At 42.7% G+C, this 21,629-nt stretch overlaps 1 protein-coding gene across 12 annotated transcripts in view; it reads left to right on the forward strand.

Moving 5' to 3' along the window:
* The window catches only part of kif1b (kinesin family member 1B), a 112,981-nt gene that overhangs the window by 17,778 nt on the left and 73,574 nt on the right, over positions 1-21,629 (forward strand). For all 12 annotated transcript variants that reach the window (XM_071372158.1, XM_071372146.1, XM_071372154.1 and 9 more), the window contains exons 3-4: positions 20,416-20,492; positions 20,799-20,978. In XM_071372158.1, coding sequence (XP_071228259.1) covers positions 20,416-20,492; positions 20,799-20,978 — 257 coding nt within the window. The remainder of the gene's footprint in view (positions 1-20,415; positions 20,493-20,798; positions 20,979-21,629) is intronic.

Below are 21,629 nucleotides of genomic sequence, written 5' to 3' on the forward strand. Positions count from 1 at the left end.
CCCCGCCGACTCGACCCCTAGAGGTTGTTGATTGTTTTTGTCTGCGACCGGCACGTCTCTCGCCGCTTCGGTGGTGAAAGACTGATGTTGATTGGACACCGCTCCTAGATGGAAGCGTTCTTATTGGCTGTCAGCCACCTGATAAAGCAAAGCCACGATCCATTAGCTTTATTAATATGACTGGAGAGAAAGGCCAAAGTCCATAATCAGATGATGGGTGAGCTCTGAAGATTACCTCACAGCCCAAATTCCTCCCATTTTGAATTGTAGGTGCAGTTTAGTTTGAGTTAGGAACGGAATGAGGAAAGTGGACTGATGTCCTTACCCTTGTAGGCATGTGTAATGTGACTATAATAAGAAGTGCATGGCTAGGGATGCGCTGGTCCAAAACAGAATTGGATATGAATTTGCATCATAGTTTTAGGGGGCTGCAGTGAAGGAGAACCCGGACACACACATATTCAAAGTGAAGCTCTCTTGAGAGGAAGTATCCCTTGTAACGAATGGATATACAGTACACTCTTAGAAAAACGGTGCTGGGCCTCCCGAATGGCGCAGTGGTCTAAGGCACAGCATCGCAGTGCTAGCTGTGCCACTAGAGATCCTGGTTCGAGTCAAGGCTCTGTCGCAGCCGGCCGCGACCGGGAGACCCATTGGCCCAGCGTTGTCCGGGTTAGGGGTGGGTTTGGCCGACAGGGATGTCCTTGTCCCATCGCGCACTTGCGACTCTTGTGGCGGGCCGGGCACAATGCACGCTGACATGGTCGCCAGGTACACAGTGTTTCCTCCGACACATTGGTGCAGCTGGCTTCCGGGTTAAGCGGGCATTGTGTCAAGAAGCAGTGCGGCTTGGCTGAGTTGTGTTTCGGAGGACGCACGGCTCTCGACATTAGCCTCTCCCGAGTCCCATCACTGCAACTCCTGTATGGACAAGACTGTAACTACCAATTGGATACCATGAAATTGGGGAGAAAAAGTGGTTTAAAAAAAATACAATAAAAAGGTGCTGTCTTGAACCTAAAAGGGTAATTCAGCTGTCTCTACAGGAGAACCCTTTTTGGTTAAAAAAAGGTTTCTACTGGCCTCCCGAGTGGCGCAGCATTCTAAGGTACTGCATCGCACTGTTGCGTCGTCACTACAGCCTAGGGTTTGATCCCAGGCTGTGTCACAACCGGCTGTGACCAGGAGTCCCATAGGGCAGCGCACAATTGGCCCAGCGTTGTCCTGGTTAGGGGAGGGTTTGGCCGGGGGGAGGCTTTACTTGGCTCATCACGCTCTAGAGACTCCTTGTGGTGGGCTAGGCAATTACAGGCTGACTTCATTCGTCAGTTGAACAGTGTTTCCTCCTACACATTGGTGCAGCTGGCTTACGGGTTTAGCGAGCAGGTGTAAAGAAGTGCCACTTGTTTCGGAGGACGCATGACTCACCATTCCCGAGCCTGTTGGAGTTGCAGCGACGAGACGATTGTAATCACGAAATTGGGGAGATTTTTTTTTTTTTTTTTTTTTACACGTTTCTAAGAGTTTGTCTGCTTTGAAGAATGTAAAAAAATTGGTGAAGTGACAACTGTGTCTAGCCAGCATGCAGGTATATAAAGTCAACTGCTCTATAGAGAAAAATATATTTTACCATTGAATCCTTCAAATTATTCATATTCAGAAATATGATATTCAATTCTTTGGATTAATGCTGATCCAATGTTCACTTTATTTAATGAGAGGATTTTTTTTTTTAATAATGTCTCTGACTAAAAGTTTCACCCAAGCCCACATCCATCTTCCCACCCCGATGATGCAATCAACTGCCTTCATTTTGCTGTACCCCAGGAAGAGTAGCTGCTGCTCTGGCAGCAGCTAATGGGGATCCATAATAAATAAAAATCAACAGCAATTAAAAGCAGATAATGGTGCATTTGTTTTGAGGTTGAGTCGCTCTGACTTGTGAGATGTTGGTAAAATTGCTCAACTTTCCCAGCTGAATGTGTTTTTGTCTGAGTTCAGACCAGCACTACAGTTCTCTTTGCAGACCTTGTTTCCCTTGTTTCTTTCCCTCCCACAGACTAAGAACAGATTGCAGAGACTAGTGGGTGAGCTTTGTAGTCCAGGCACGGGCTGCCCGGTTGTGGGGACCATGCATATTTTGTATTATTCATGAGATTGGGGAGAGAGTCATGAGGAAGTGTTGTTTTTGAATTCTTAATTAATAAATGGAATATCTTCCACCTCCCTCCGGTTCTCTTCTCTCCCTGGAACCTCTGCCTTTAAAAAAACCCTCTGCTAATACCCTCCGGCTAATTGAGATCACACATGCACACAATGCGCGCGTGCAGTTTGTCATTTCCATTGAACACAGAGAGGATTCTGGGAAAAAATGTAGTCATCTGACATTAACCTTTACCATCAACCCGTTTATTTTCCCTGCAATTATAGAAACTGAAACTACTGTAGCTTCCCTGTAAAACGTTGTATGCGTTATCGAAGCCTTTGCAAAGTGTTGTGATTATGAAGCTTACATAAAGCAAGTCACTTTAGAGTCCGCCTTTTCTCAGAAGAGCTGAAGAAATTCAGGTCACTCCTCTGTAAAATGGGTGCATGATGTCTGGAACCATGTACCACACTGGCGCTGCTGCCCACAGTGATGTATTGTGGGTGGAGTGTATGATGACTAACTAACCGAAAGCTGTGCAGAGTATAGGGAAAACTAGTATATCTGGGAAAGACATGTTTTCACAAAGACCAATAAACAAGTGAGATTGGTTGTGTACATTGAAAAACTGAACCCCAAGTTATATTTATCCAATAACAGAATTACAATTATTTATCTCCATCCTTTTATCGTTCATAATGGCATTGTGATTACTGTGCTGGAATGTCTAAGACATTCCCATAGCTCCAAGGCAAGATATGTATGGTCATTTTAGAGATGACTACAGGAATATGAAGAAGTCAAATTACTTCCTGATGTGGTAAAAAGAAATCTGCCAAAAAGTCAGCCAAACTAAGCAGACAGTCACCCTGTCATGTTCCCACCACCATAAATGTGAAGAGTACAATTTACCGCAAACCCTATATGCCCATTGGCCCGCATTCAAATTCATTTCAGGAATTGAGCGTATGCCTTTATCTTGGGCAGCATTGAAGGACAGTTTAACCTGTATCAGCTGGAATTCTTTCCAGGACAAGGAGCTAATTTTAAAGTGGTATTAGCTTTAGTCGAGGTACAGTGTGTCTTGGTGAGTGAACAACACCTCTCTCCTGGAATATCCAGTTTAGTTTTTAGGTACAGCTTGTGAGAACTCCTTGAATCCATTTAATTCAACAAATATTTGACATCTTTTTTGTTTTCTTTACTGAATTTTTCAATGTTAGGCTCTTCTAGGCAGAGTTGCAAAGATTAAGCCATATCTCAGACTGGCCAATAAAAGGAAAAGATTAAGATGGGCAAAAGAACACAGACACTGGACAGAGGAACTCTGCCTAGAAGGTCAGCATCCCGGAATCACCTCTTCATTGTTGACGTTGACACTGGTGTTTTGCGGGTACTATTTAATGAAGCTGCCAGTTAAGGACTTGTGAGGCGTCTGTTTCTCAAACTAGACACTAATGTACTTGTCCTCTTGCTCAGTTGTGCACCGGGGCCTCCCACTCTTTCTATTCTGGTTAGAGCCAGTTTGCGCTGTTCTGTGAAGGAGTAGTACACAGCGTTGTACCAGCTCTTCAGTTTCTTGGCAATTTCTCGCATGGAATAGCCTTCATTTCTCAGAACAAGAATAGACTGACGAGTTTCAGAAGAAAGTTCTTTGTTTCTGGCCATTTTTAGCCTGTAATCGAACCCACAAACTCTGATGCTGCAGATACTCAACTAGTCTAAAGAAGGCCAGTTTTATTGCTGCTTTAATCAGTTTTCAGCTGTGCTAACATAATTGCAAAAGGGTTTTCTAATGATCAATTAGCCTTTTAAAATGATCAACTTGGATTAGCTAACACAATGTGCCATTGGAACACAGGCGTGATGGTTGCTGATAATGGCCTTCTGTATGCCTATGTAGAAAAAATATATAAAAAATAAAATATATCTGCCTTTTCCAGCTATAAAATGTATTTACAAGATGAACAATGTCTACACTTTATTTCTGATCAATTTGATGTTATTTTAATGGACTTTTTTTGTTGCTTTTCTTTAAATAAACAAGGACATTTCTAAGTGACCCCAAACTTTTGAACGGTAGTGTATATCCATTAATTCTTGAAGAATATAACTTAAATGCCTCATGAGTTTAGTTCAACTGCTACACTCCAAGAGAACCAAAATATAAGCTTGTTTTTCTCCAATGTTTGTAAACATTGTAAATGTAAGCATTGTATAGCCTCATAACATTGTTTTAATCATCATTTTGAGGTCATGGATGGGTCAGTCCTTGCTTACATAACTATGTCTATTAACCTGAGTGGTTACATATCTCCAGGCCCATCCTTCAGCTTTTTACCAAAACAGAGGCGGGGCACCCGTTCTGTTCTTGTTTCATCTGTGGATTTGCCTTTTAAACAGCTGCGTATTATCAAGATATCAAAGTGTCACCAACTAAAAGGTAAACAATAGGCCTATAGCAAATGCAGCATATGGCATTTGTTTTTCACATGTAAATGGAACTTTTCAGTAGTGCTCAAAGCACGCCATTCCATGAGCGCGACATTTATTTATCAACTCGAATCAATGAGCCCAATCAGTCCTCCATGACAACAAAATAATAGAGTATTATGCCTTTCTGTGTGACATCTTCAGGGAGTGCTGAGAGAGGGTGAATTGATATAAGGTCAGGTGGGGTTGTCTGTCTAGCTGGAAACCACTGGGAATGAGAGCAGGGCCAGCCTAACCTTCGACAGCTGCTCTAGCCCGAGAGTGCTGTCTATTTATACAGCACCAGATGGCAGCTGGTGCTTCGCATGCCGACAGACTGTCAGTGACAGGAAGGAATGGGGAGATTTCAGCCGCCCAACCTTTCCGACACACTCATCTACACTCCTATAGCCCAAGCACCAAACAGCCTCCCGGCCCACAGACGCATTGCTAGCCTAGCACGCCGAGCGACCTAGTGATATTAGCAGCTTACGCAGGCTCGCTGAGGCCAGGATCACAAAGGCTATAGAGAGGATTCTAGAACTTCAGGCCTGAGAGAAAACATGCAAGGCCAGCAATGTTTCATTCAAAGGTTTTGCATAGTTTTGTGACAAGAGGGGAAATGTTGGCCCTAACTGCTCAAGTATCTACTCTAGAACAGTGATTACATTGCACAACTTTACAATTAAAATATTAAAGCTGGAATCCTTAAGAGGTACTACATGTAACAATTCAACAATGAACCGTCTCGTTGTCAAATTGACTGGGGCCAGCAAATCTCGTTGTCAAGTTGCGTGGTCTGTTGAATTGACAAGCGATTTGCTGGCCTCAGCCAATTTGACAACAAGAGATGGTCATTCTTTTGTTGACCAAGAAGAATGCAATTTTTTGTGGGCCAAATATTTTTTGGGGGGGGAAAAATATTGTGAAACACTATCATGCCACTATTACTGTACATATATTAAGGACATTTTCTGAAATTACAATGCAAAAACATTACATATAGCTCCTTTAATTTGTGAAACTGACACGTCCCTTCGGGCTATTACAACAACAAAGTTGGTGCAAACAAACAGTTTTTGCTCACTCGGACATCATTGCACACCTGATAGGATAGCAGAATAGTGGCGCCATTTCCCCTAATGCGGATTTGATCTTTAAAGTTAACCTTAAATTCAACCAGACATTGTGAAGTGAAATACATGAAAACTGCACATCAATTTCTAATCATTGAAAAACATCCATAGTAAGCAAATACACATTTGCAAAGCACATGTCATTTGCACCTTTGCATGACATTATAGAAGATGATAGCTAGGGGATCCTCTGAAAACGTGGGAGATTTCAGCTGTTTTCACAGCTTAGAGAGGAACACAGTCTCATGGAGGACATCCAAAGTGGATATTATTTCCCACGCCTGCAGGTGCACCCCCTCAAGGAGAAGAGGATATTATTTCCCCCTCAGGTCAAGGCTCATTCCAAACACTTCCTGTGTCCTGTGAGGCTGCCCGAGGTCTACAGTAACACCCTTACAGTATTGTCAGGAGAGTCTGGCATCTACCACCCTAAAAATAACATCATTCAAACTATCTTCAAAATGGCTTAAAAATGAAAGTCTACCAACAGTTAAAGCCCTCGTTTTGACCACACACAAATCATAGAAAAAAATGATGAGTGAGATTTTATCATTTTAAACATCTGGTTTAGACTGATAGGCTCTCTCATTTAAAGCTTCTTCAGGATTGGTGGGTCCCCTGTGGGACGGTTGAGCTAACATAGGCTAATGCGATTAGCATGAGGTTGTAAGTAACAAGAACATTTCCCAGGACATAGACCTATCTGATATTGACAGAAAGCTTAAATTCTTGTTAATCTAACGGCACTGTTCAATTTACAGTAGCTATTACAGTGAAAGAATACCATGCTATTGTTTGAGTGCACAGTTTTGAACATGAAAAGTTATTAATAAACAAAATAGGTACAACATTTTGAACAGTAATGCAATGGTTCATTGTATCAGTCTAAAACTTTGCATATACACTGCTGCCATCTAGTGGCCAATATCTAAATAGCACCTGAGCTAGAATAATAGATTATGGCCTTTCTCTGGCATTTCAAAGATGATGGTACAAAAAAATAATATGTTTGTTTTTTTCTTTTATCTTTTACCAGGTTTAATGTGTTATATTCTCTTACATTCCTTTCACATTTCCACAAACTTCAGTGTTTCCTTTCAAATGGTACCAAGTAAAGGCATATTCTTGCTACAGGCAGTTAGATTTGGGTATGTCACTTTAGGCAAAAAAAAATTAAAAAGTGGCCGATGCTTAAGAGGTTTTAATGAAGCTGCCAGTTGAGGACTTGAGGCGTCTGTTTCTCACTCTAATGTACTTGTCCTCTTGCTCAGTTGTGCACCGAGGCCTCCCACTCTTTCTATTCTGGTTAGAGCCAGTTTGCGCTGTCTGTGAAGGGATTAGGACAGCGTTGTATGAGATCTTCAGTTTCTTGGTAATTTCTCGAATGGAATAGCCTTCATTTCTCAGAACAAGAATAGACTGACGAGTTTCAGAAGAAATGTCTTTGTTTTTGCCCATTTTTGAGCCTGTAATCGAACCCACAAATGCTGATGCTCCAGATACTCAACGATTCCAAAGGGAAGTTTTATTGCTTCTTTAAATCAGCACAACAGTTTTCAGCTGTGCTAACATAATTGCAGAAGGGTTTCTAATGATCAATTAGCCTTTTAAAAATATTAACTTGAATTAGCTAACACAACGTGCCATTGGAACACAGGAGTGATGGTTGCTGATAATGGGCCTCTGTACGCCTACGTAGATATTCCATTACAAATCAGCTGTTTCCAGCTACAATAGTCATTTACAACATTAACAATGTCTACACTGTATTTCTGATCAATTTGATGTTATTTTAATGGACAATTATTTTTTTAATTATTTTTTTTAAAATGAGGACATTTCTAAGTGAACCAAACCAAACTTTTGAACGGTAGTGCATAATTATAAGTCCAAAAATGGATGTAACATCTATAGATAGACTTAAAGGGGCAATCAAAAGTGTGCTAGTTTGAGCATGTGTCCATTACATTTTTATCGTCATGAATTAGATAGAGCAGTAAAAGCACTATGCAGCTGTTGCGAGAGCACATTTTTCATTGGCTGTCCACTGATTTCAAAAAACAATGGTTGATAGGCAGCTTAAACTTATTGAATTTAACCATTTATTGGGTTCAACAACACATTTAGATTTGTGAACAGCCATCCACAACAACCACAATCCGTAAGGCGCAAATAGCTAAATGAGAGAGAAGCAGTGTGATTCACATCAATGCGCTATGTAGATATCAATAAGAAGTGATATCTGTATCCCCGTAGACTACACTGCTGTCATCCTTACCTCCAAGCGTTTATTCACGTTGGATAATCTTTGGATGCCGACAGCCGTAGCACCATTGGAAGACATAGCTTGGACTGTAGCCAACAAGTCTATTCCCGCGATCCATCAAACACATTTTGTGTGTCATCATAATGGTCACTGACTTGTGGTCAGACTCGCTCAGATGGAACAAACTTAAACTTGCGCCTTTTTTCAATGTTGATTTGAATGTGATTGACAAAACAGAAGTGTCAATGACCCCCCCCAAAACATTCTTTCTGAATTTAAAAGTAAACCTCAAGTTAATCATGTAGTTTTTCAAAAGTATCTGTAGTCTGATTACATTATTTTTGCTGGTAACGGATTACAGTTACCGTTTTTTGGTAATCCCTTACATGTAATGTTACTCCTCAGCCACCCTGTCAATTGTCTACTTGTTGTGGTCCAAATATTTTCGAATCCAACTTTTTTACAACCGTCGTAAAGATAAAGATAATTTGTTTTTCCAGTCTATAAACCGAGTTTACAATAAACCTGCAACTCTTGCAGCCTTTTATGCACAGTTTACATAGACCATGAGGGAGAAATGTGCTGTTGGCTGCAGTCACTCTCAAGCGCCAACAATGCTTCTCCATAGAAAGTTTCCTTTTTATTAAAGTGGCAAAGTAATCATAACGGGGGTACCGTAAGGCTGTGAAAAGGGTCATTGTCGAGGGGAACCGGCCGCATAAAGGCTTGTCATAACAGATTACCTAATGTGTTGTGCAGGCTCTGTCGTCGACAGCAAGTACTGTATTCACTGCATTGTTCTCGTGTCTTCCTGTGTTTTTCTCTCTCCCCTCACCCAGTAAAAGGGAAAGTGATGTGAATGGCATGCAGAGTGGAAATGGAGAATTCTTCAGTGGGGGATTCAATGCCTCCCCCTAGAGTTGCAATAATTACTCTTAAGTATTTCAATAAAAAGCAATGCTATTAACATTTAATAGGATTATACAATGTTGTCGTATTGGGGAAGTTTCGGTTCTCCCTTTGCGGCTTATGGTTTGAGCTGAAGTGTATGAGCAAAGAAATTAGATTTTGGTGGGACTGCAGATCTCAAGTTAAGGTAAAGTCTTGGCTCCACTGGCAAAATGAAGACGATACAAAACAAAAGGCTATTGTGTCCTTAATCTGTTTGGACCAGACTTTAGTGGTGGTTGTTTTCTTAAAAGAAAGACAATAGCCTACAGGGTTTAAAAGGCTTGGTCCTAGTATGTGCTGTATCCAAGGCGCTAAATCAAATCCCACACATGGCTTGGTCTCTGTTTTGGAGAAGTTGTGAGTCCTGTGTTGTGGCTGCGACACGCTCAGCTGTTTGTGGAGAGCATACGGCCGTTGGTCAGACACTAGTTTGAGCCTGTGGAGTTGAGCTGTGTCAAGGGAGAACTCTACCACCTGTGCTAAGGCCCTGTGCGACAAGCAGACCATTGCCAAACCGAGAACAGCACGCTGAGTATGTCGGCGGCGGGCGAGGCAGAATGTGTCCTGTCCTATTCTGTTTCCTCTTTTAAGATGGAGGGATAAGTATCAGTGTTGCTCACCCTCCGTTTTAAAACATAGACTCAGGGCTGTGACTTTTTACTGGGCCAATCATGGATTAACAGAAACCAAACAGTAACACATGTGTGCAGTTGACACATAGTATTGGCTGGTGGATATATTCACTGAAAAGTATTCAGGGATTGAACCGTTACCTTACTCTGTCCATATGCACACAGGCCCCAAGGAAACCATAAAAATTCCTCTGCCCCGTAGAAAGGAACGTATGGTAATTACAGTTCTCCACGGGTTATTATTTCAATGAATATCTGGGTCCTTTTTTAGGCGTTTTGTTCTTAAATATGAATTTATCTAGCGACCTTCGCTCCCTATAACACTGCGAGCACAGTCAGCGGCACATTCACTAGTGGGTATTGATCGAGACCAGTAGAAGCTAGCAGGTCCTTGGAGGGTCATCGGAGAGGCAGACGTGTTCAGCCATTTTAGGCCCTGCCTCGCCTGGCTGGTAGTCTCAGGTGCCTCTCTGTCACCATCTGGGGCTCAAAGACATTTAGAGCCCAATTACTTGTTGAGCATCCTGTCACAAAATGGCTGCCAGCATCACCAAGCTGGTTGTTAGTGTCTCACTCACACTAAATTGTAGCCTCCCCCCTGCATCACATCAGGCAACCTATAGGTTCTGGAAGAGGAAATAATGAACCCCCCCCATTGTCTGTCATTGAACCAGGGCACTGAGTTGTGGTTGTGTCCAAAATGGCACCCTATTCCCTATAGTGCAGTACTGTTGACCTACGGTCCCTGGTCAAAAGTAGTTAACTATATAAAGAATAGGGTGCCTTTTGGGAGGTACCCTGTGAAATGCTTGGCCTCACTCATTCATTGTCACTCCAGCTGTGGTTTGTATGAACTAATGATCTTGATATGAAGAGGATGTTTTGGTGTGTACAGAGTGGAAGAGCTGACGCGAAAGGCTCCACTCCCGTCAAAATCTGTCCATGCCAGAATACAGCGAGAAGCAGACCAAGTGGGGATTTTTTTGTATGGAGGTCTATGAGAAAGTGTTGGATTTAGTCAACAGATTTGTTTTGCTAATTTGCTAAGGCTTATTTGATCAAATGTACGTTTTGCAATGTTTAAGTTGTGACTAATGTACTGACATAAGTGGACGCACATGACAACTTTGAGGAAAATATTTTATATTGGTGTTGTCTGTTGGTAGCACGGGTATCGGCCCTCACATTGGCTAGAATGTTCCCACCTGATCTCATCTCCTCCCGCCTGCCTTTTTGCCTTTGCGACAACGACTCCTGTTAGGGCAGTGTGTGTCCCATCCAAATTGTCATGGCTAATTTCCTGTGAGTGGGCCTGAAGGACCCGAGTTCATGCAAAGGTGCCATGGTATGTGCCTGATCTATAAGTTCATTTAACATAAATCATGTTTTCATTTAGCAAGTGAAACATGCAGTACTTTTATTGAAATTATACTGTATTTTATCTTGATATCCTGAAAGACCCTGTTTAGTTATTGTTTTTTAAATGCATAGTTTATGGCTCAGAGCCAGTATTCATAAAGCGTTTCAGATTAGGAGTACTGATCAGACCCCCCCCCCCCCCCCCCCCTGATCTGAAAGGCAAAACTGGTTCTACATCAGGACTCCTACATTTAATTTGTCACATGCTTCGTAAACAACAGGTGTAGATTAATAGTGTAGTTAGGGATGCACAATATATCGCTGAACATATCGCAATCAGCCAACTATGCCAACATCAGCATCGGCCCGATGTCTAGTTTAATGACGATTTTGTTAGAAACCGATGTCAAAGCTACCGTGCATACGTAATAACGCCACATAAAATGTTGCACTACACGTGCAACACAGCATTCCTAACCTAGCCCACACAATGTCTGCTGTGTGGATCGAGCAGTCAACAAATCAAGCAGTCATTTGAAAGAGTTAAGAAAATATCAGCGAGACTAGCTTTAGCTTGGTACCTAGCTAGCACCAATACAACCAGCCTGAAAACAATGACCTGTAGAAACTGCAGTCATTTTCATTATTCTTAACAATGATTTAGTAATCCTTGTGAGTAAGTATTAGCTAGGTTGCCACTTGTTGTTCGCCTATTGAAATTGTACTTCAGTTCATGAAAATAAATAGCTAGCCAGCTACTTAACACTGTTGCCCAAAGCTAATGTTATAAGCAGCCAGCTAGCTCCATCTGGCTAGTGAGGCTCAACCGGACCGGGTTATGTGTTATGAAGCTAGCCACAATAAGGATTCGGCACAATAGTGGAATTTGCGGTTTGCCTTCAGAATAAGTGTCATTGACAATGATGCAAATGAGTACAAATAGTAGAATTATGCAATACTTTTATTTTGAAGGCTAACCGCAAAGTCCACTATTGTGTCTAGCTTCACATAGATGGGTCCAACCACCATTAATCAAATAAGAACTGTCTTATAAATTAGCGTTATTTTAGATGACACCTAGCTATATAGTTAGCTAGCTAACTATAGCTACTGAAACAGATTATGTCGTTATTTGACACGTCAAATAGTGTTATTTGTCGTGTGTCTTTTTTGACCCGCAAAGACCCAACGGCATTCCATGGAAATCCTGGTTGAGATTGAAACGACTGAACAACAAAACAGCACAGCAAGTAAGTGAAAGAAATAGGTTTTGATTATGTTTTACTGGTAATGGGGGACATGCGTAAATGCCAACAAAATAACTTTTTGGTCAGTGTGGTGTGTAACCTATATTTAACTAGGCTAGTCAGTTAAGAACAAGTTCTTATTTACGATGCTGGGCCAATTGTGAGCCGCCCTATGGGACTCCCAATCACTGCCGGATGTGATACAGCCTGGATTCGAACCAGGGACTGTATTGACACCTCATGCAGTGCATTAGACCGCTGTGTCTGTGTGTGTTAACTATTTAACTGTACTAGAATGCTTAAAAGGCCATAAATGTTTTTTGTTTATCGGTTTAATTTTTGGGGAGCAAGGAAAATATCGGTATTGGCCAAAAATGTAATATCGGTGCATCACTAACTGAAATGCTTACTTACGGGTCCTTTTCCAACATTGCAGAGTTAAAGATCAAGTAAAAATAGGAACAGTGACACGAGGAATAAATGCACAGTAAATAACAATAGCGACTAAAAATAACATGGTTATCTACAGGGAGTACCAGTCCTGAGTCGATGTGCAGGGATACCAGGTAATTTAGGTAGCTATGTACATGTAGGTAGGGGTAAAGTGCCTAGGCAACAGGATAGATAATAGACTGAGCTGTAGCAGCAGTGTATGTGGTGAGTGTGAAAGATGCTTTATGAATATGGTCCCCGATATTAAGTAGCTTAATGTTGTACTTACAAATCCTAACACTTTCACGGTGTGCCTTTTACGTGTTTAGCCAACTATAATGGATTGGAATGCTGAATATACCTCTGTGGAAAAATAATTGCATTTTATTGTCCATAAACCTGGATTTACTCTCAAGATAACTTTTTCACAGAAGGCAAATTGGAATGTTGAGAGGGGGAGAATGAGAGGGGGAAAAACACGGAAAGCAATGTGCAGCATCCTCCTGTGCCGTGTCAGCAGGGTGGTCATGGCAACCAGAATCCAGTCCTGTACCTGTTGCCATGGTTGAGTGGGACGGAGACGGTGATGACGTCGTTCATTAGACAGAAGGACATGTCTACCATTTTAAATTCAGGATTTGATTCAGTGCAGTATTTTGCAACAACAAAAGAAACCTGTGGGAGCCTATATTTTCCATTCTCTTGATAGGATGTGCGTATTGATGAATATACCGGATATTACTTATCTTTTTCTCCACTCTATCTTCTAAAAGCCAAAGATTTCCTATAACACACACACACACACAACTCGCACACACTGCACGGCGTGATTGATAATCCAACAATGAGAGCGAAGGGCAGGGTAGATGAGTCATCGTGCATTACATGGAGCATTCTCCCTGTCACACACAGTATGGCCCTGTCTTATTAACTATGGCTCAGGAGCTGCAGGACATCCAGGTCAAACACTCTCTCCTTTGGACATGTGATGATGACCACTTTGTGTTGTTGATGAGAGTAGTGAGGGGTTCAACGCCTGTGGTGTTCTGCGTTAGCATCGAATAGACCCCGTGATATGCAACTTTTCAGGGAAGTTAGGAACAAATATACACAGGCAGTTAGGAAAGCTAAGGCTAGCTTTTTCAAACAGAAATTTGCATCCTGTAGTACAACCTCAAAAGTTCATGGAGAATAAGAGCACCTCCCCCCAGCTGCCCACTGCACTGAGGCTAGGAAACACTGTCACCACCGATAAATCTACTATAATTGAGAATTTCAATAAGCATTTCTCTACGGCTGGCCATGCTTTCCACCTGGCAACCACTATCCCGGTCAACTGCCCGGCACCCTCCACTGCAACCCGCCAAAGCCCCCACCATTTCTCCTTCACCCAAATCCAGATAGCTGATGTTCTGAAAGAGCTGCAAAATCTGGATCCCTACAAATCAGACGGGCTAGACAATCTGGACCCTTTCTTTCTAAAATTATCTGCCGAAATTGTTGCAACGCCTATTACTAGTCTGTTCAACCTCTCTTTCGTATCGTCTGAGATTCCCACAGATTGGAAAGCTGCCGCGGTCATCCCCCTCTTCAAAGGGGGTGACACTCTTGACCCAAACTGCTACAGACCTATATCTATCCTACCCTGTCTTTCTAAGGTCTTCGAAAGCCAAGTTAACAGATTACCGACCCTTTTGAATCCCACCGTACCTTCTCCGCTATGCAATCTGGTTTCAGAGCTGGTCATGGGTGCACCTCAGCCACGCTCAAGGTCCTAAACGACATCATAACCGCCATCGATAAGAGATATTACTGTGCAGCCGTATTCATGGCCATGGCTTTCGACTCTGTCAATCACCACATTCTTATTGGCAGACTCGACAGCCTTGGTTTCTCAAACGATTACCTCGCCTGGTTCACCAACTACTTCTCTGATAGAGTTCAGTGTGTCAAATCGGAGGGCCTGTTGTCCCGGCCCTCTGGCAGTCTCTATGGGGGTGCCACAGGGTTCAATTCTCGTGCCGACTCTTTTCTCTGTATATATCAACGATGTCGCTCTTGCTGCGGGTGATTCCTTGATCCACCACTACGCAGACGACACCATTCTGTATACATCTGGCCCTTCTTTGGACACTGTGTTAATTAACTTCTTATGGCTGCAATCCCGGTAACGGGATCGATATGACAAAAACAAAAAACAAGTGCAGGGCGCCAAATTCAAAAAACAGAAATTTCATAATTAAAATTCCTCAGACATTCATGTGTTTTATATCATTTTAAAGGTAATCTTGTTGTTAATCCCACCAAAGTGTCCGATTTCAAATAGACTTTTCAGCGAAAGCTCTACAAACGATTGTTAGGTCACCACAAAACTACAATAAGCACAGCCATTTTTTCAGCGAAAGATGGGTTTCACAAAAACCAGAAATAGAGAGAAAATTAATCACTAACCTTTGATTATCTTCATCAGATGCCACTCATAGGACTTCATGTTACACAATACATGCATGTTTTGTTTGATAAAGTTCATATTTATAACAAAGAATCTGAGTTTACATTGGCGCGTTAGATTCACTAGTTGCAAAAACATCAAGTGATTTTGCATAGCCACATCGTTTCAACAGAAATACTCATCATAAATGTAGATGATAATACAAGTTATACACATGGAATTATAGATATACCTCTCCTTAATGCAACCGCTGTGTCAGATTTCAAAAAAACTTTACGGAAAAATAAACCATGCAATAATCTGAGACGGAGCTCAGAACAATAGCCAAATTAGCCGCCATGTTGGACTCAACAGAAACCAGAAAATACATGATAAATGTTTCCTTACCTTTGATGAACTTCATCAGAATGCAGTCCTAGGAATCCCAGGTCCACAATAAATGCTTGATTTGTTCGATAATGTCCGTTATTTATGTCCAATTAGCTACTTTCGAATTGTTTACCAAACGCCCTAACCAAAGTCTCAAAGCGCATCCACTATAACGTGACAATGTCCAAAAGTTCCGTTAGTCAGTAGAAACATGTCAAACGATGTACTGAAACAATCTTTAGAATGTTGTTAACATACATCTTGAATAACGTTCCAACTGGAGAATTACATCGACTTCAATTGACCGATGGAACGGAGCTCACTCACGTGAACGCGCCAGTTCAATGCGTGGGCCAATGTTCGGCCTCACTTCACATTAGTCATCAGACTAAGTTCTGTTGACATCTAGTGGAAGCCGTAGGAAGTGAAAACCCATTCATATCTCTCTGTATTTTCAATGAGAGCTTGGTTGAAAATCTGGCACCCCCAGAATATATCCAAACAGGAAGTGGAACTTCTCAGGTTTTGGCCTGCCATATGAGTTCTGTTATACTCACAGACATAATTCAGACAGTTTTAGAAACTTCAGAGTGTTTTCTATCCAATACCATACTATGCATATATTAGCAACTATGACATAGGAGCAGGCCGTTTACTCTGGGCACCTCTGTGCACCTTTCATCCAAGCTACTCAATACTGCCCCTTCAGCCATAAGAAGTTAACAAACCTCCAAACAAGCTTCAGTGCCTTACAACACTCCTTCCGTGGCCTCCACCTGCTCTTAAATGCAAGTGAAACTAAATGCATGCTATTCAATCGATCACTGCCCGCACCTGCCGGCCCGTCCAGCATCACTACTCTGGACGGCTCTGACTTAGAATACGTGGACAACTACAATACCTAGGTGTCTGGTTAGACTGTAAACTCTCCTTCCAGACTCACATTAAGCATCTCCAATCCAAAATTAAATCTAGAATCGGCTTCCTATACAGCAACAAAGCATCCTTCACTCATGCTGCCAAACATACCCTCGTAAAACTGACCATCCTACCGATCCTCGACTTCGGCGATGTCATCTATAAAATAGCCTCCAACACTCTACTCAACAAATTGGATGCAGTCTATCACAGTGCCATCCGTTTTGTCACCAAAGCCCCATACACTACCCACCACTGTGACCTGTACGCTCTCGTTGGTTGGCCCTCGCTTCATACTCGTCGCCAAACCCACTGGCTACAGGTTATCTACAAGTCTCTGCTAGGTAAAGCCCCGCCTTATCTCAGCTCACTGGTCACCATAGCAGCACCCCATCATAGCACGCACTCAAGCAGGTATATCTCACTGGTCACCCCCAAAGCCAATTCCTCCTTTGGTCGCCTTTCCTTCCAGTTCTCTGCTGCCAATGACTGGAACGAACTGCAAAAATCACTGAAGCTGGAGACTCACATCTCCCTCACTAGCTTTAAGCACCAGCTGTCAGAGCAGCTCACAGATCACTGCACCTGTACACAGCCCATCTATCTACCTCATCCCCATACTGTATTTATTTATTTATTTATCTTGCTCCTTTGCACCACAGTATCTCTACTTGCACATTCATCTTCTGCACATCTACCATTCCAGTGTTTAATTGCTATATTGTAATTAGTTCGCCACCATGGCCTATTTATTGCCTTAAGGGAGTTATCTTACCTCATTTGCACTCACTGTATATAGACTTTCTTTTCTTTTTTTCCTACTGTATTATTGACTATGTTTTGTTTATTCCATGTGTAACTCTGTGTTGATGTGTCGAACTGCTTTGCTTTGCTTTATCTTGGCCAGGTCGCAGTTGCAAATGAGAACTTGTTCTCAACTAGCCTACCTGGTGAAATAAAATAAAAGTTAATCAGGAGTAGTTGAGAAGTGTGGATCATTATTTAAATGTTTTTCTCAAAATAAAGAGTCCCTGTATCCTGCTGCAAGCTTCACATGGATGATGTCACCTTAGCCCCACCCCCAAAGGAAAGAGCATACAGTGAAGAATTATGATTTTAAGTTACATGTGTGTAATTGTGGTCGCTCGCCAGAACTGGGGAAGCCTTATAGGCTACCTCTGCTGTCTATATTGATGAGTACTTTCTGACAGTTGAAATAGTCAACAGGTTCCCATCTCAGTCTGCTTGGGAAGTTGTTCCTCTTCCAACAGACTTGTCTCCCTCCTTTTTCTTTTTTGAAATCCTGGCCCTATTAGAGTGACGCATGGCTAAGGCCAGATGGATACGAGGGAACTATGTTCTACTGCGAGAGAGGGGCAGGGATGCGGAGAGGGAGGGAGTGGGCAGAGGCGCTGTGGCAGGGTGCGTCGTGAGCATGAATCGCCTCCAAGACGAAATAAAAGAACATGCGTTCCCTCCTCTAATGCAGGTTGTAGTGAGTGAGCCATCTTCCTCACTGATGCGGAAGGTCAGCCAGGCCTGTCTTAGCCACAGATTCTGTGGGCTGCTTTCCAGGACACAGATTAGGCCTAGTCCAGGACTAAGAAGCATGCTCACTTGCTAAATGGAGAATCCCATTAAGTCCTTTTTAGTCCAAGATGAGGTATATAATCTGTGTCTGGGATACTGGTCTAGTGTGTCCCAGTCCCAATGATGATAGCTCCCCACAATAATAACCCACTTTCCTCATCTCTTCTCCTTGACTGCCAACTGGAATAGAATTTAATGACGTGCACCCAGACTGGTGTAATAAAACTAAAAGGGACGATGCCCTCAGCCTTTTGACCTGTTGGTGTGGTGCCCTGTGCCCCAGTAAGGCTACATGCTGTATGCTAGACCAGGAACAGATGTGAGAGTGAGCATTGGCTAGCGCTTGTCACTGTCCTCATGCCCAAACCTGGAGCTGGGAGCCTCTCCTGGCCCAGACTCATCAACTGTGTCCCAAATGGCACCATATTCCCTATGAGCCCTGGTCAAAAGTAGTGCACTATAAAGGGTACCAGTTGGGATCTCGCCATCATCAGCCTGTTTTTACTGCTGAGTGGGCGGCGTGGCATTGGAACAGAGCGGAGGCAGTCCTCCTCATTAATAGCCCATGTGGATTGTTCCAGGAAAGGGGTAATAAGTGGTGACTGTAACGTAAATCCTGTACATTTCAATTTCCTCCCCCTGGGCTCCGGTTTCCCATTGGACCCGGGTCAAAGGTGAGATCGTGCTTAATTTAGCCTCCTCTCCTCGGTGCCCAAAAAGGAAGGAGACCTGTGACTAGATGATTAGCGAGGATATAATTAAACTCTTACCTGCGCGATTTTGGTACGGCCCTTAAGAGTCTAATATAGGCTACGGAGGCCTAAATCGAGCAAGGTATGCCCGTTGACTATGCAAAGTTGATGGAGTTCGCCTCTCTCTCTCTTCTGAGGAGACCCACTGACATTCTGTTGCCATGTGACATGATATGCAATCTCCTCCCTCCTCCATATCACTGCATTATTGATCAGTGCACCACCATCTTCTCCACACATACACACACACACACTGCAGGGGATTTCTCAGTGTGCAGAGGCCTCTTAAGTACCCTTGTCTGAAGTAGCTATACCCAACTTTAATTGGCCCATTGACTATGAATGCCGTAGTGCTAACACTGGACCTCATTACTGTATTCTAACAACGACTGGGCTCTGGTCAAAAGTAGTGCACTATATAGGGAGTAGGCTGCTATTTGGATCACAAACTGTCTTTGGTATGATGTGATCCTTCAATATAGCTAGCTGGGGTTTTCCCCCAGTCATCTGGGCTGCTGGCGTCGGTTGCTGTTGCCACTCTGTTTGGTTCGTTGCTAGGCCCCGAGCGCACTCTTCACATTTAGTCGGTATTCATTTTTCCGTTTGCCCTGCCCTGCCCTCCACTCCCTGTCCTCCTCTCCCTGACCCACCACTTGGACAACGGAGGTATGCGTTTGTCTGGCTAGCCTCAGCAAAATCCCCTGGATTGGCCTGAAGTCCGGCCAACTTGCGCACAATCTGTCAAGGGGACTTCAAGCAACAACTGGGTCGCTAATATCTTCAAATATCCCCTACAGTATATTCCTCTGGGACTCCCCACTCTACTCTCCTCCCTCCCCTCCGCGAGGGGCTTAGCTTTCTGTTGGTGTGGAAAGCTTGGATATCTGTACTGGTGGGACTAGGAGTACTTCCCAAATGGCATCCTATTCCCTACATAGTGCACTACTTTTCACCAGACACCTATGGTGCCTGGTCAAAAGCAGTGGACTATGTAGGGAATAGGATGCCATTTGGGAGGCAGCCTAGCAGGCGTGTTTGACATGCCAGCTAGGCTGGGCAGAGGAGAAATGTGTCATCATTGTCATCCTGTTTACATTGACACGTCAGGTGACAGATTAGCGAAACACATTGCTAGCTTTGCTGTGATGTGTAGAGACAGAGCATGTTATTGTATTGCCATTCCCACTGTATGCAAACATGTTTTAGTATTAGTATCTGCGCTGATTCATTAACAGGAACTTTACAGATGCATGATCTCTCAATCACAAGGAAATAGGCAAATATAGTTGCACATGTCTTGCAGTAGATATCTACCATGTTTTGATTTGATGTTATTTGCAGATATCTCATTTGGATTATTTGAAGGTGTTATTTTGTAAAGGGGTAAAGATTTATTACAGAAATGCTAGTATTTTGTGTCTATTACATACTTTATAAAAAATATAAATTTCCTTCTTGTATATCTCTGAGTGTAGACTGTATTTATTCTAAGACAAAAATGCATTGTTTTTACAAATACAGTAAACTCCAAATAGTTGAAATAGCCCAAACCCTCCATCGTGCATACAATATTTTGCAATACTTTGCACTTGAAGTTAAAATGCAATAAACTGGAAGTGGTCAAACTTATCACACTCTTACACAGTAAATGTTATCAGCCTTGTGATTAATGTTTTTTTCTCCTCCCCAACAGTTATATCCAACCCCAAGAACCCAAAGGACCCAGCAAAGTCCTTCAGCTTTGACCACTCCTACTGGTCCCACACTACGGTGAGTTTGCTTTCCTCTTGCCTTTTGCTGCTTTTATCCTAAATGGCCTCAAATGGCTGCCAAATTGACACATTGCCTAAGCCGAACGGCACACTGTTGAATTGAAACACACCATGGACTGTACTGTAGTTCGACATAAACATACATTTAAGTGTGGTCCTCAGTTGGTAGAGCATGGCACTTGCAACACCAAGGGTTGTGGGTTCTATTCCTGCTGGGGCAACCCAAATGAAACAAAATGATGTATGCATGACTATAAGTCTAAAGTACAAGAACATATATTATGTTTCTCTTTCTCTCTTACAGCCAGAGGACCCCACCTTTGCCTCACAGAGCCTTGTGTACAATGACCTTGGCAAGGAGATGCTGCAGCATGCCTTTGATGGCTACAACGTCTGCATCTTTGCCTACGGCCAGACCGGAGCTGGCAAGTCCTACACCATGATGGGCAGGCAGGAGGAAGGACAGGAGGGAATCATTCCCCTGGTATGCTCCTCTCACCTCAAATATCCAATATCCATCCTCCTTAGCTCTCTTGAATAACTGTGGAAGTTCAATGTTCCAATAACATTTTCACTTGAGCACAGTTGCCTCCTTGATCACAGACTACCATTGTGGGTGCCATAGAACAGATTCAAGAAATGTCTAAAACAAATTCCATTTATTCTGTTACATTTGTGTTCAGCCTAGATCAGTGGTTCCCAAACTTTTTATAGTCCCGTACCCCTTCAAATATTCAACCTCCAGCTGCGTACCCCCTCTAGGACCAGGGTTAGCGCACTTTCAAATGTTGCCTGGCACACACACACACTATACAATACATTTATTAAACATAAGAATGAGTGAGTTTGTCACAACCCGGCTCGTGGAAAGTGACAAAGAGCTCTTATATTATAATAATAATAATCAATAATCTTCTCTTTATTTAACCATCTTACATATAAAACCTTATTTGTTCATCAAAAATTGTGAATAACTCACCACAGGTTAATGAGAAGGGTGTGCTTGAAAGGATGCACATAACTCTGCAATGTTGGGTTGTATTGGCGAGAGTCTGTCTTAAATAATTTTCCATTTTAGTTTTCATGCTAGTGAGGGCCGAGAATCCACTCTCACATAGGTACGTGGATGCAAAGG

The sequence above is a fragment of the Salvelinus alpinus genome, chromosome 28 (genome assembly GCF_045679555.1).
Source record: "Salvelinus alpinus chromosome 28, SLU_Salpinus.1, whole genome shotgun sequence".
Lineage (NCBI taxonomy): Eukaryota > Metazoa > Chordata > Actinopteri > Salmoniformes > Salmonidae > Salvelinus > Salvelinus alpinus.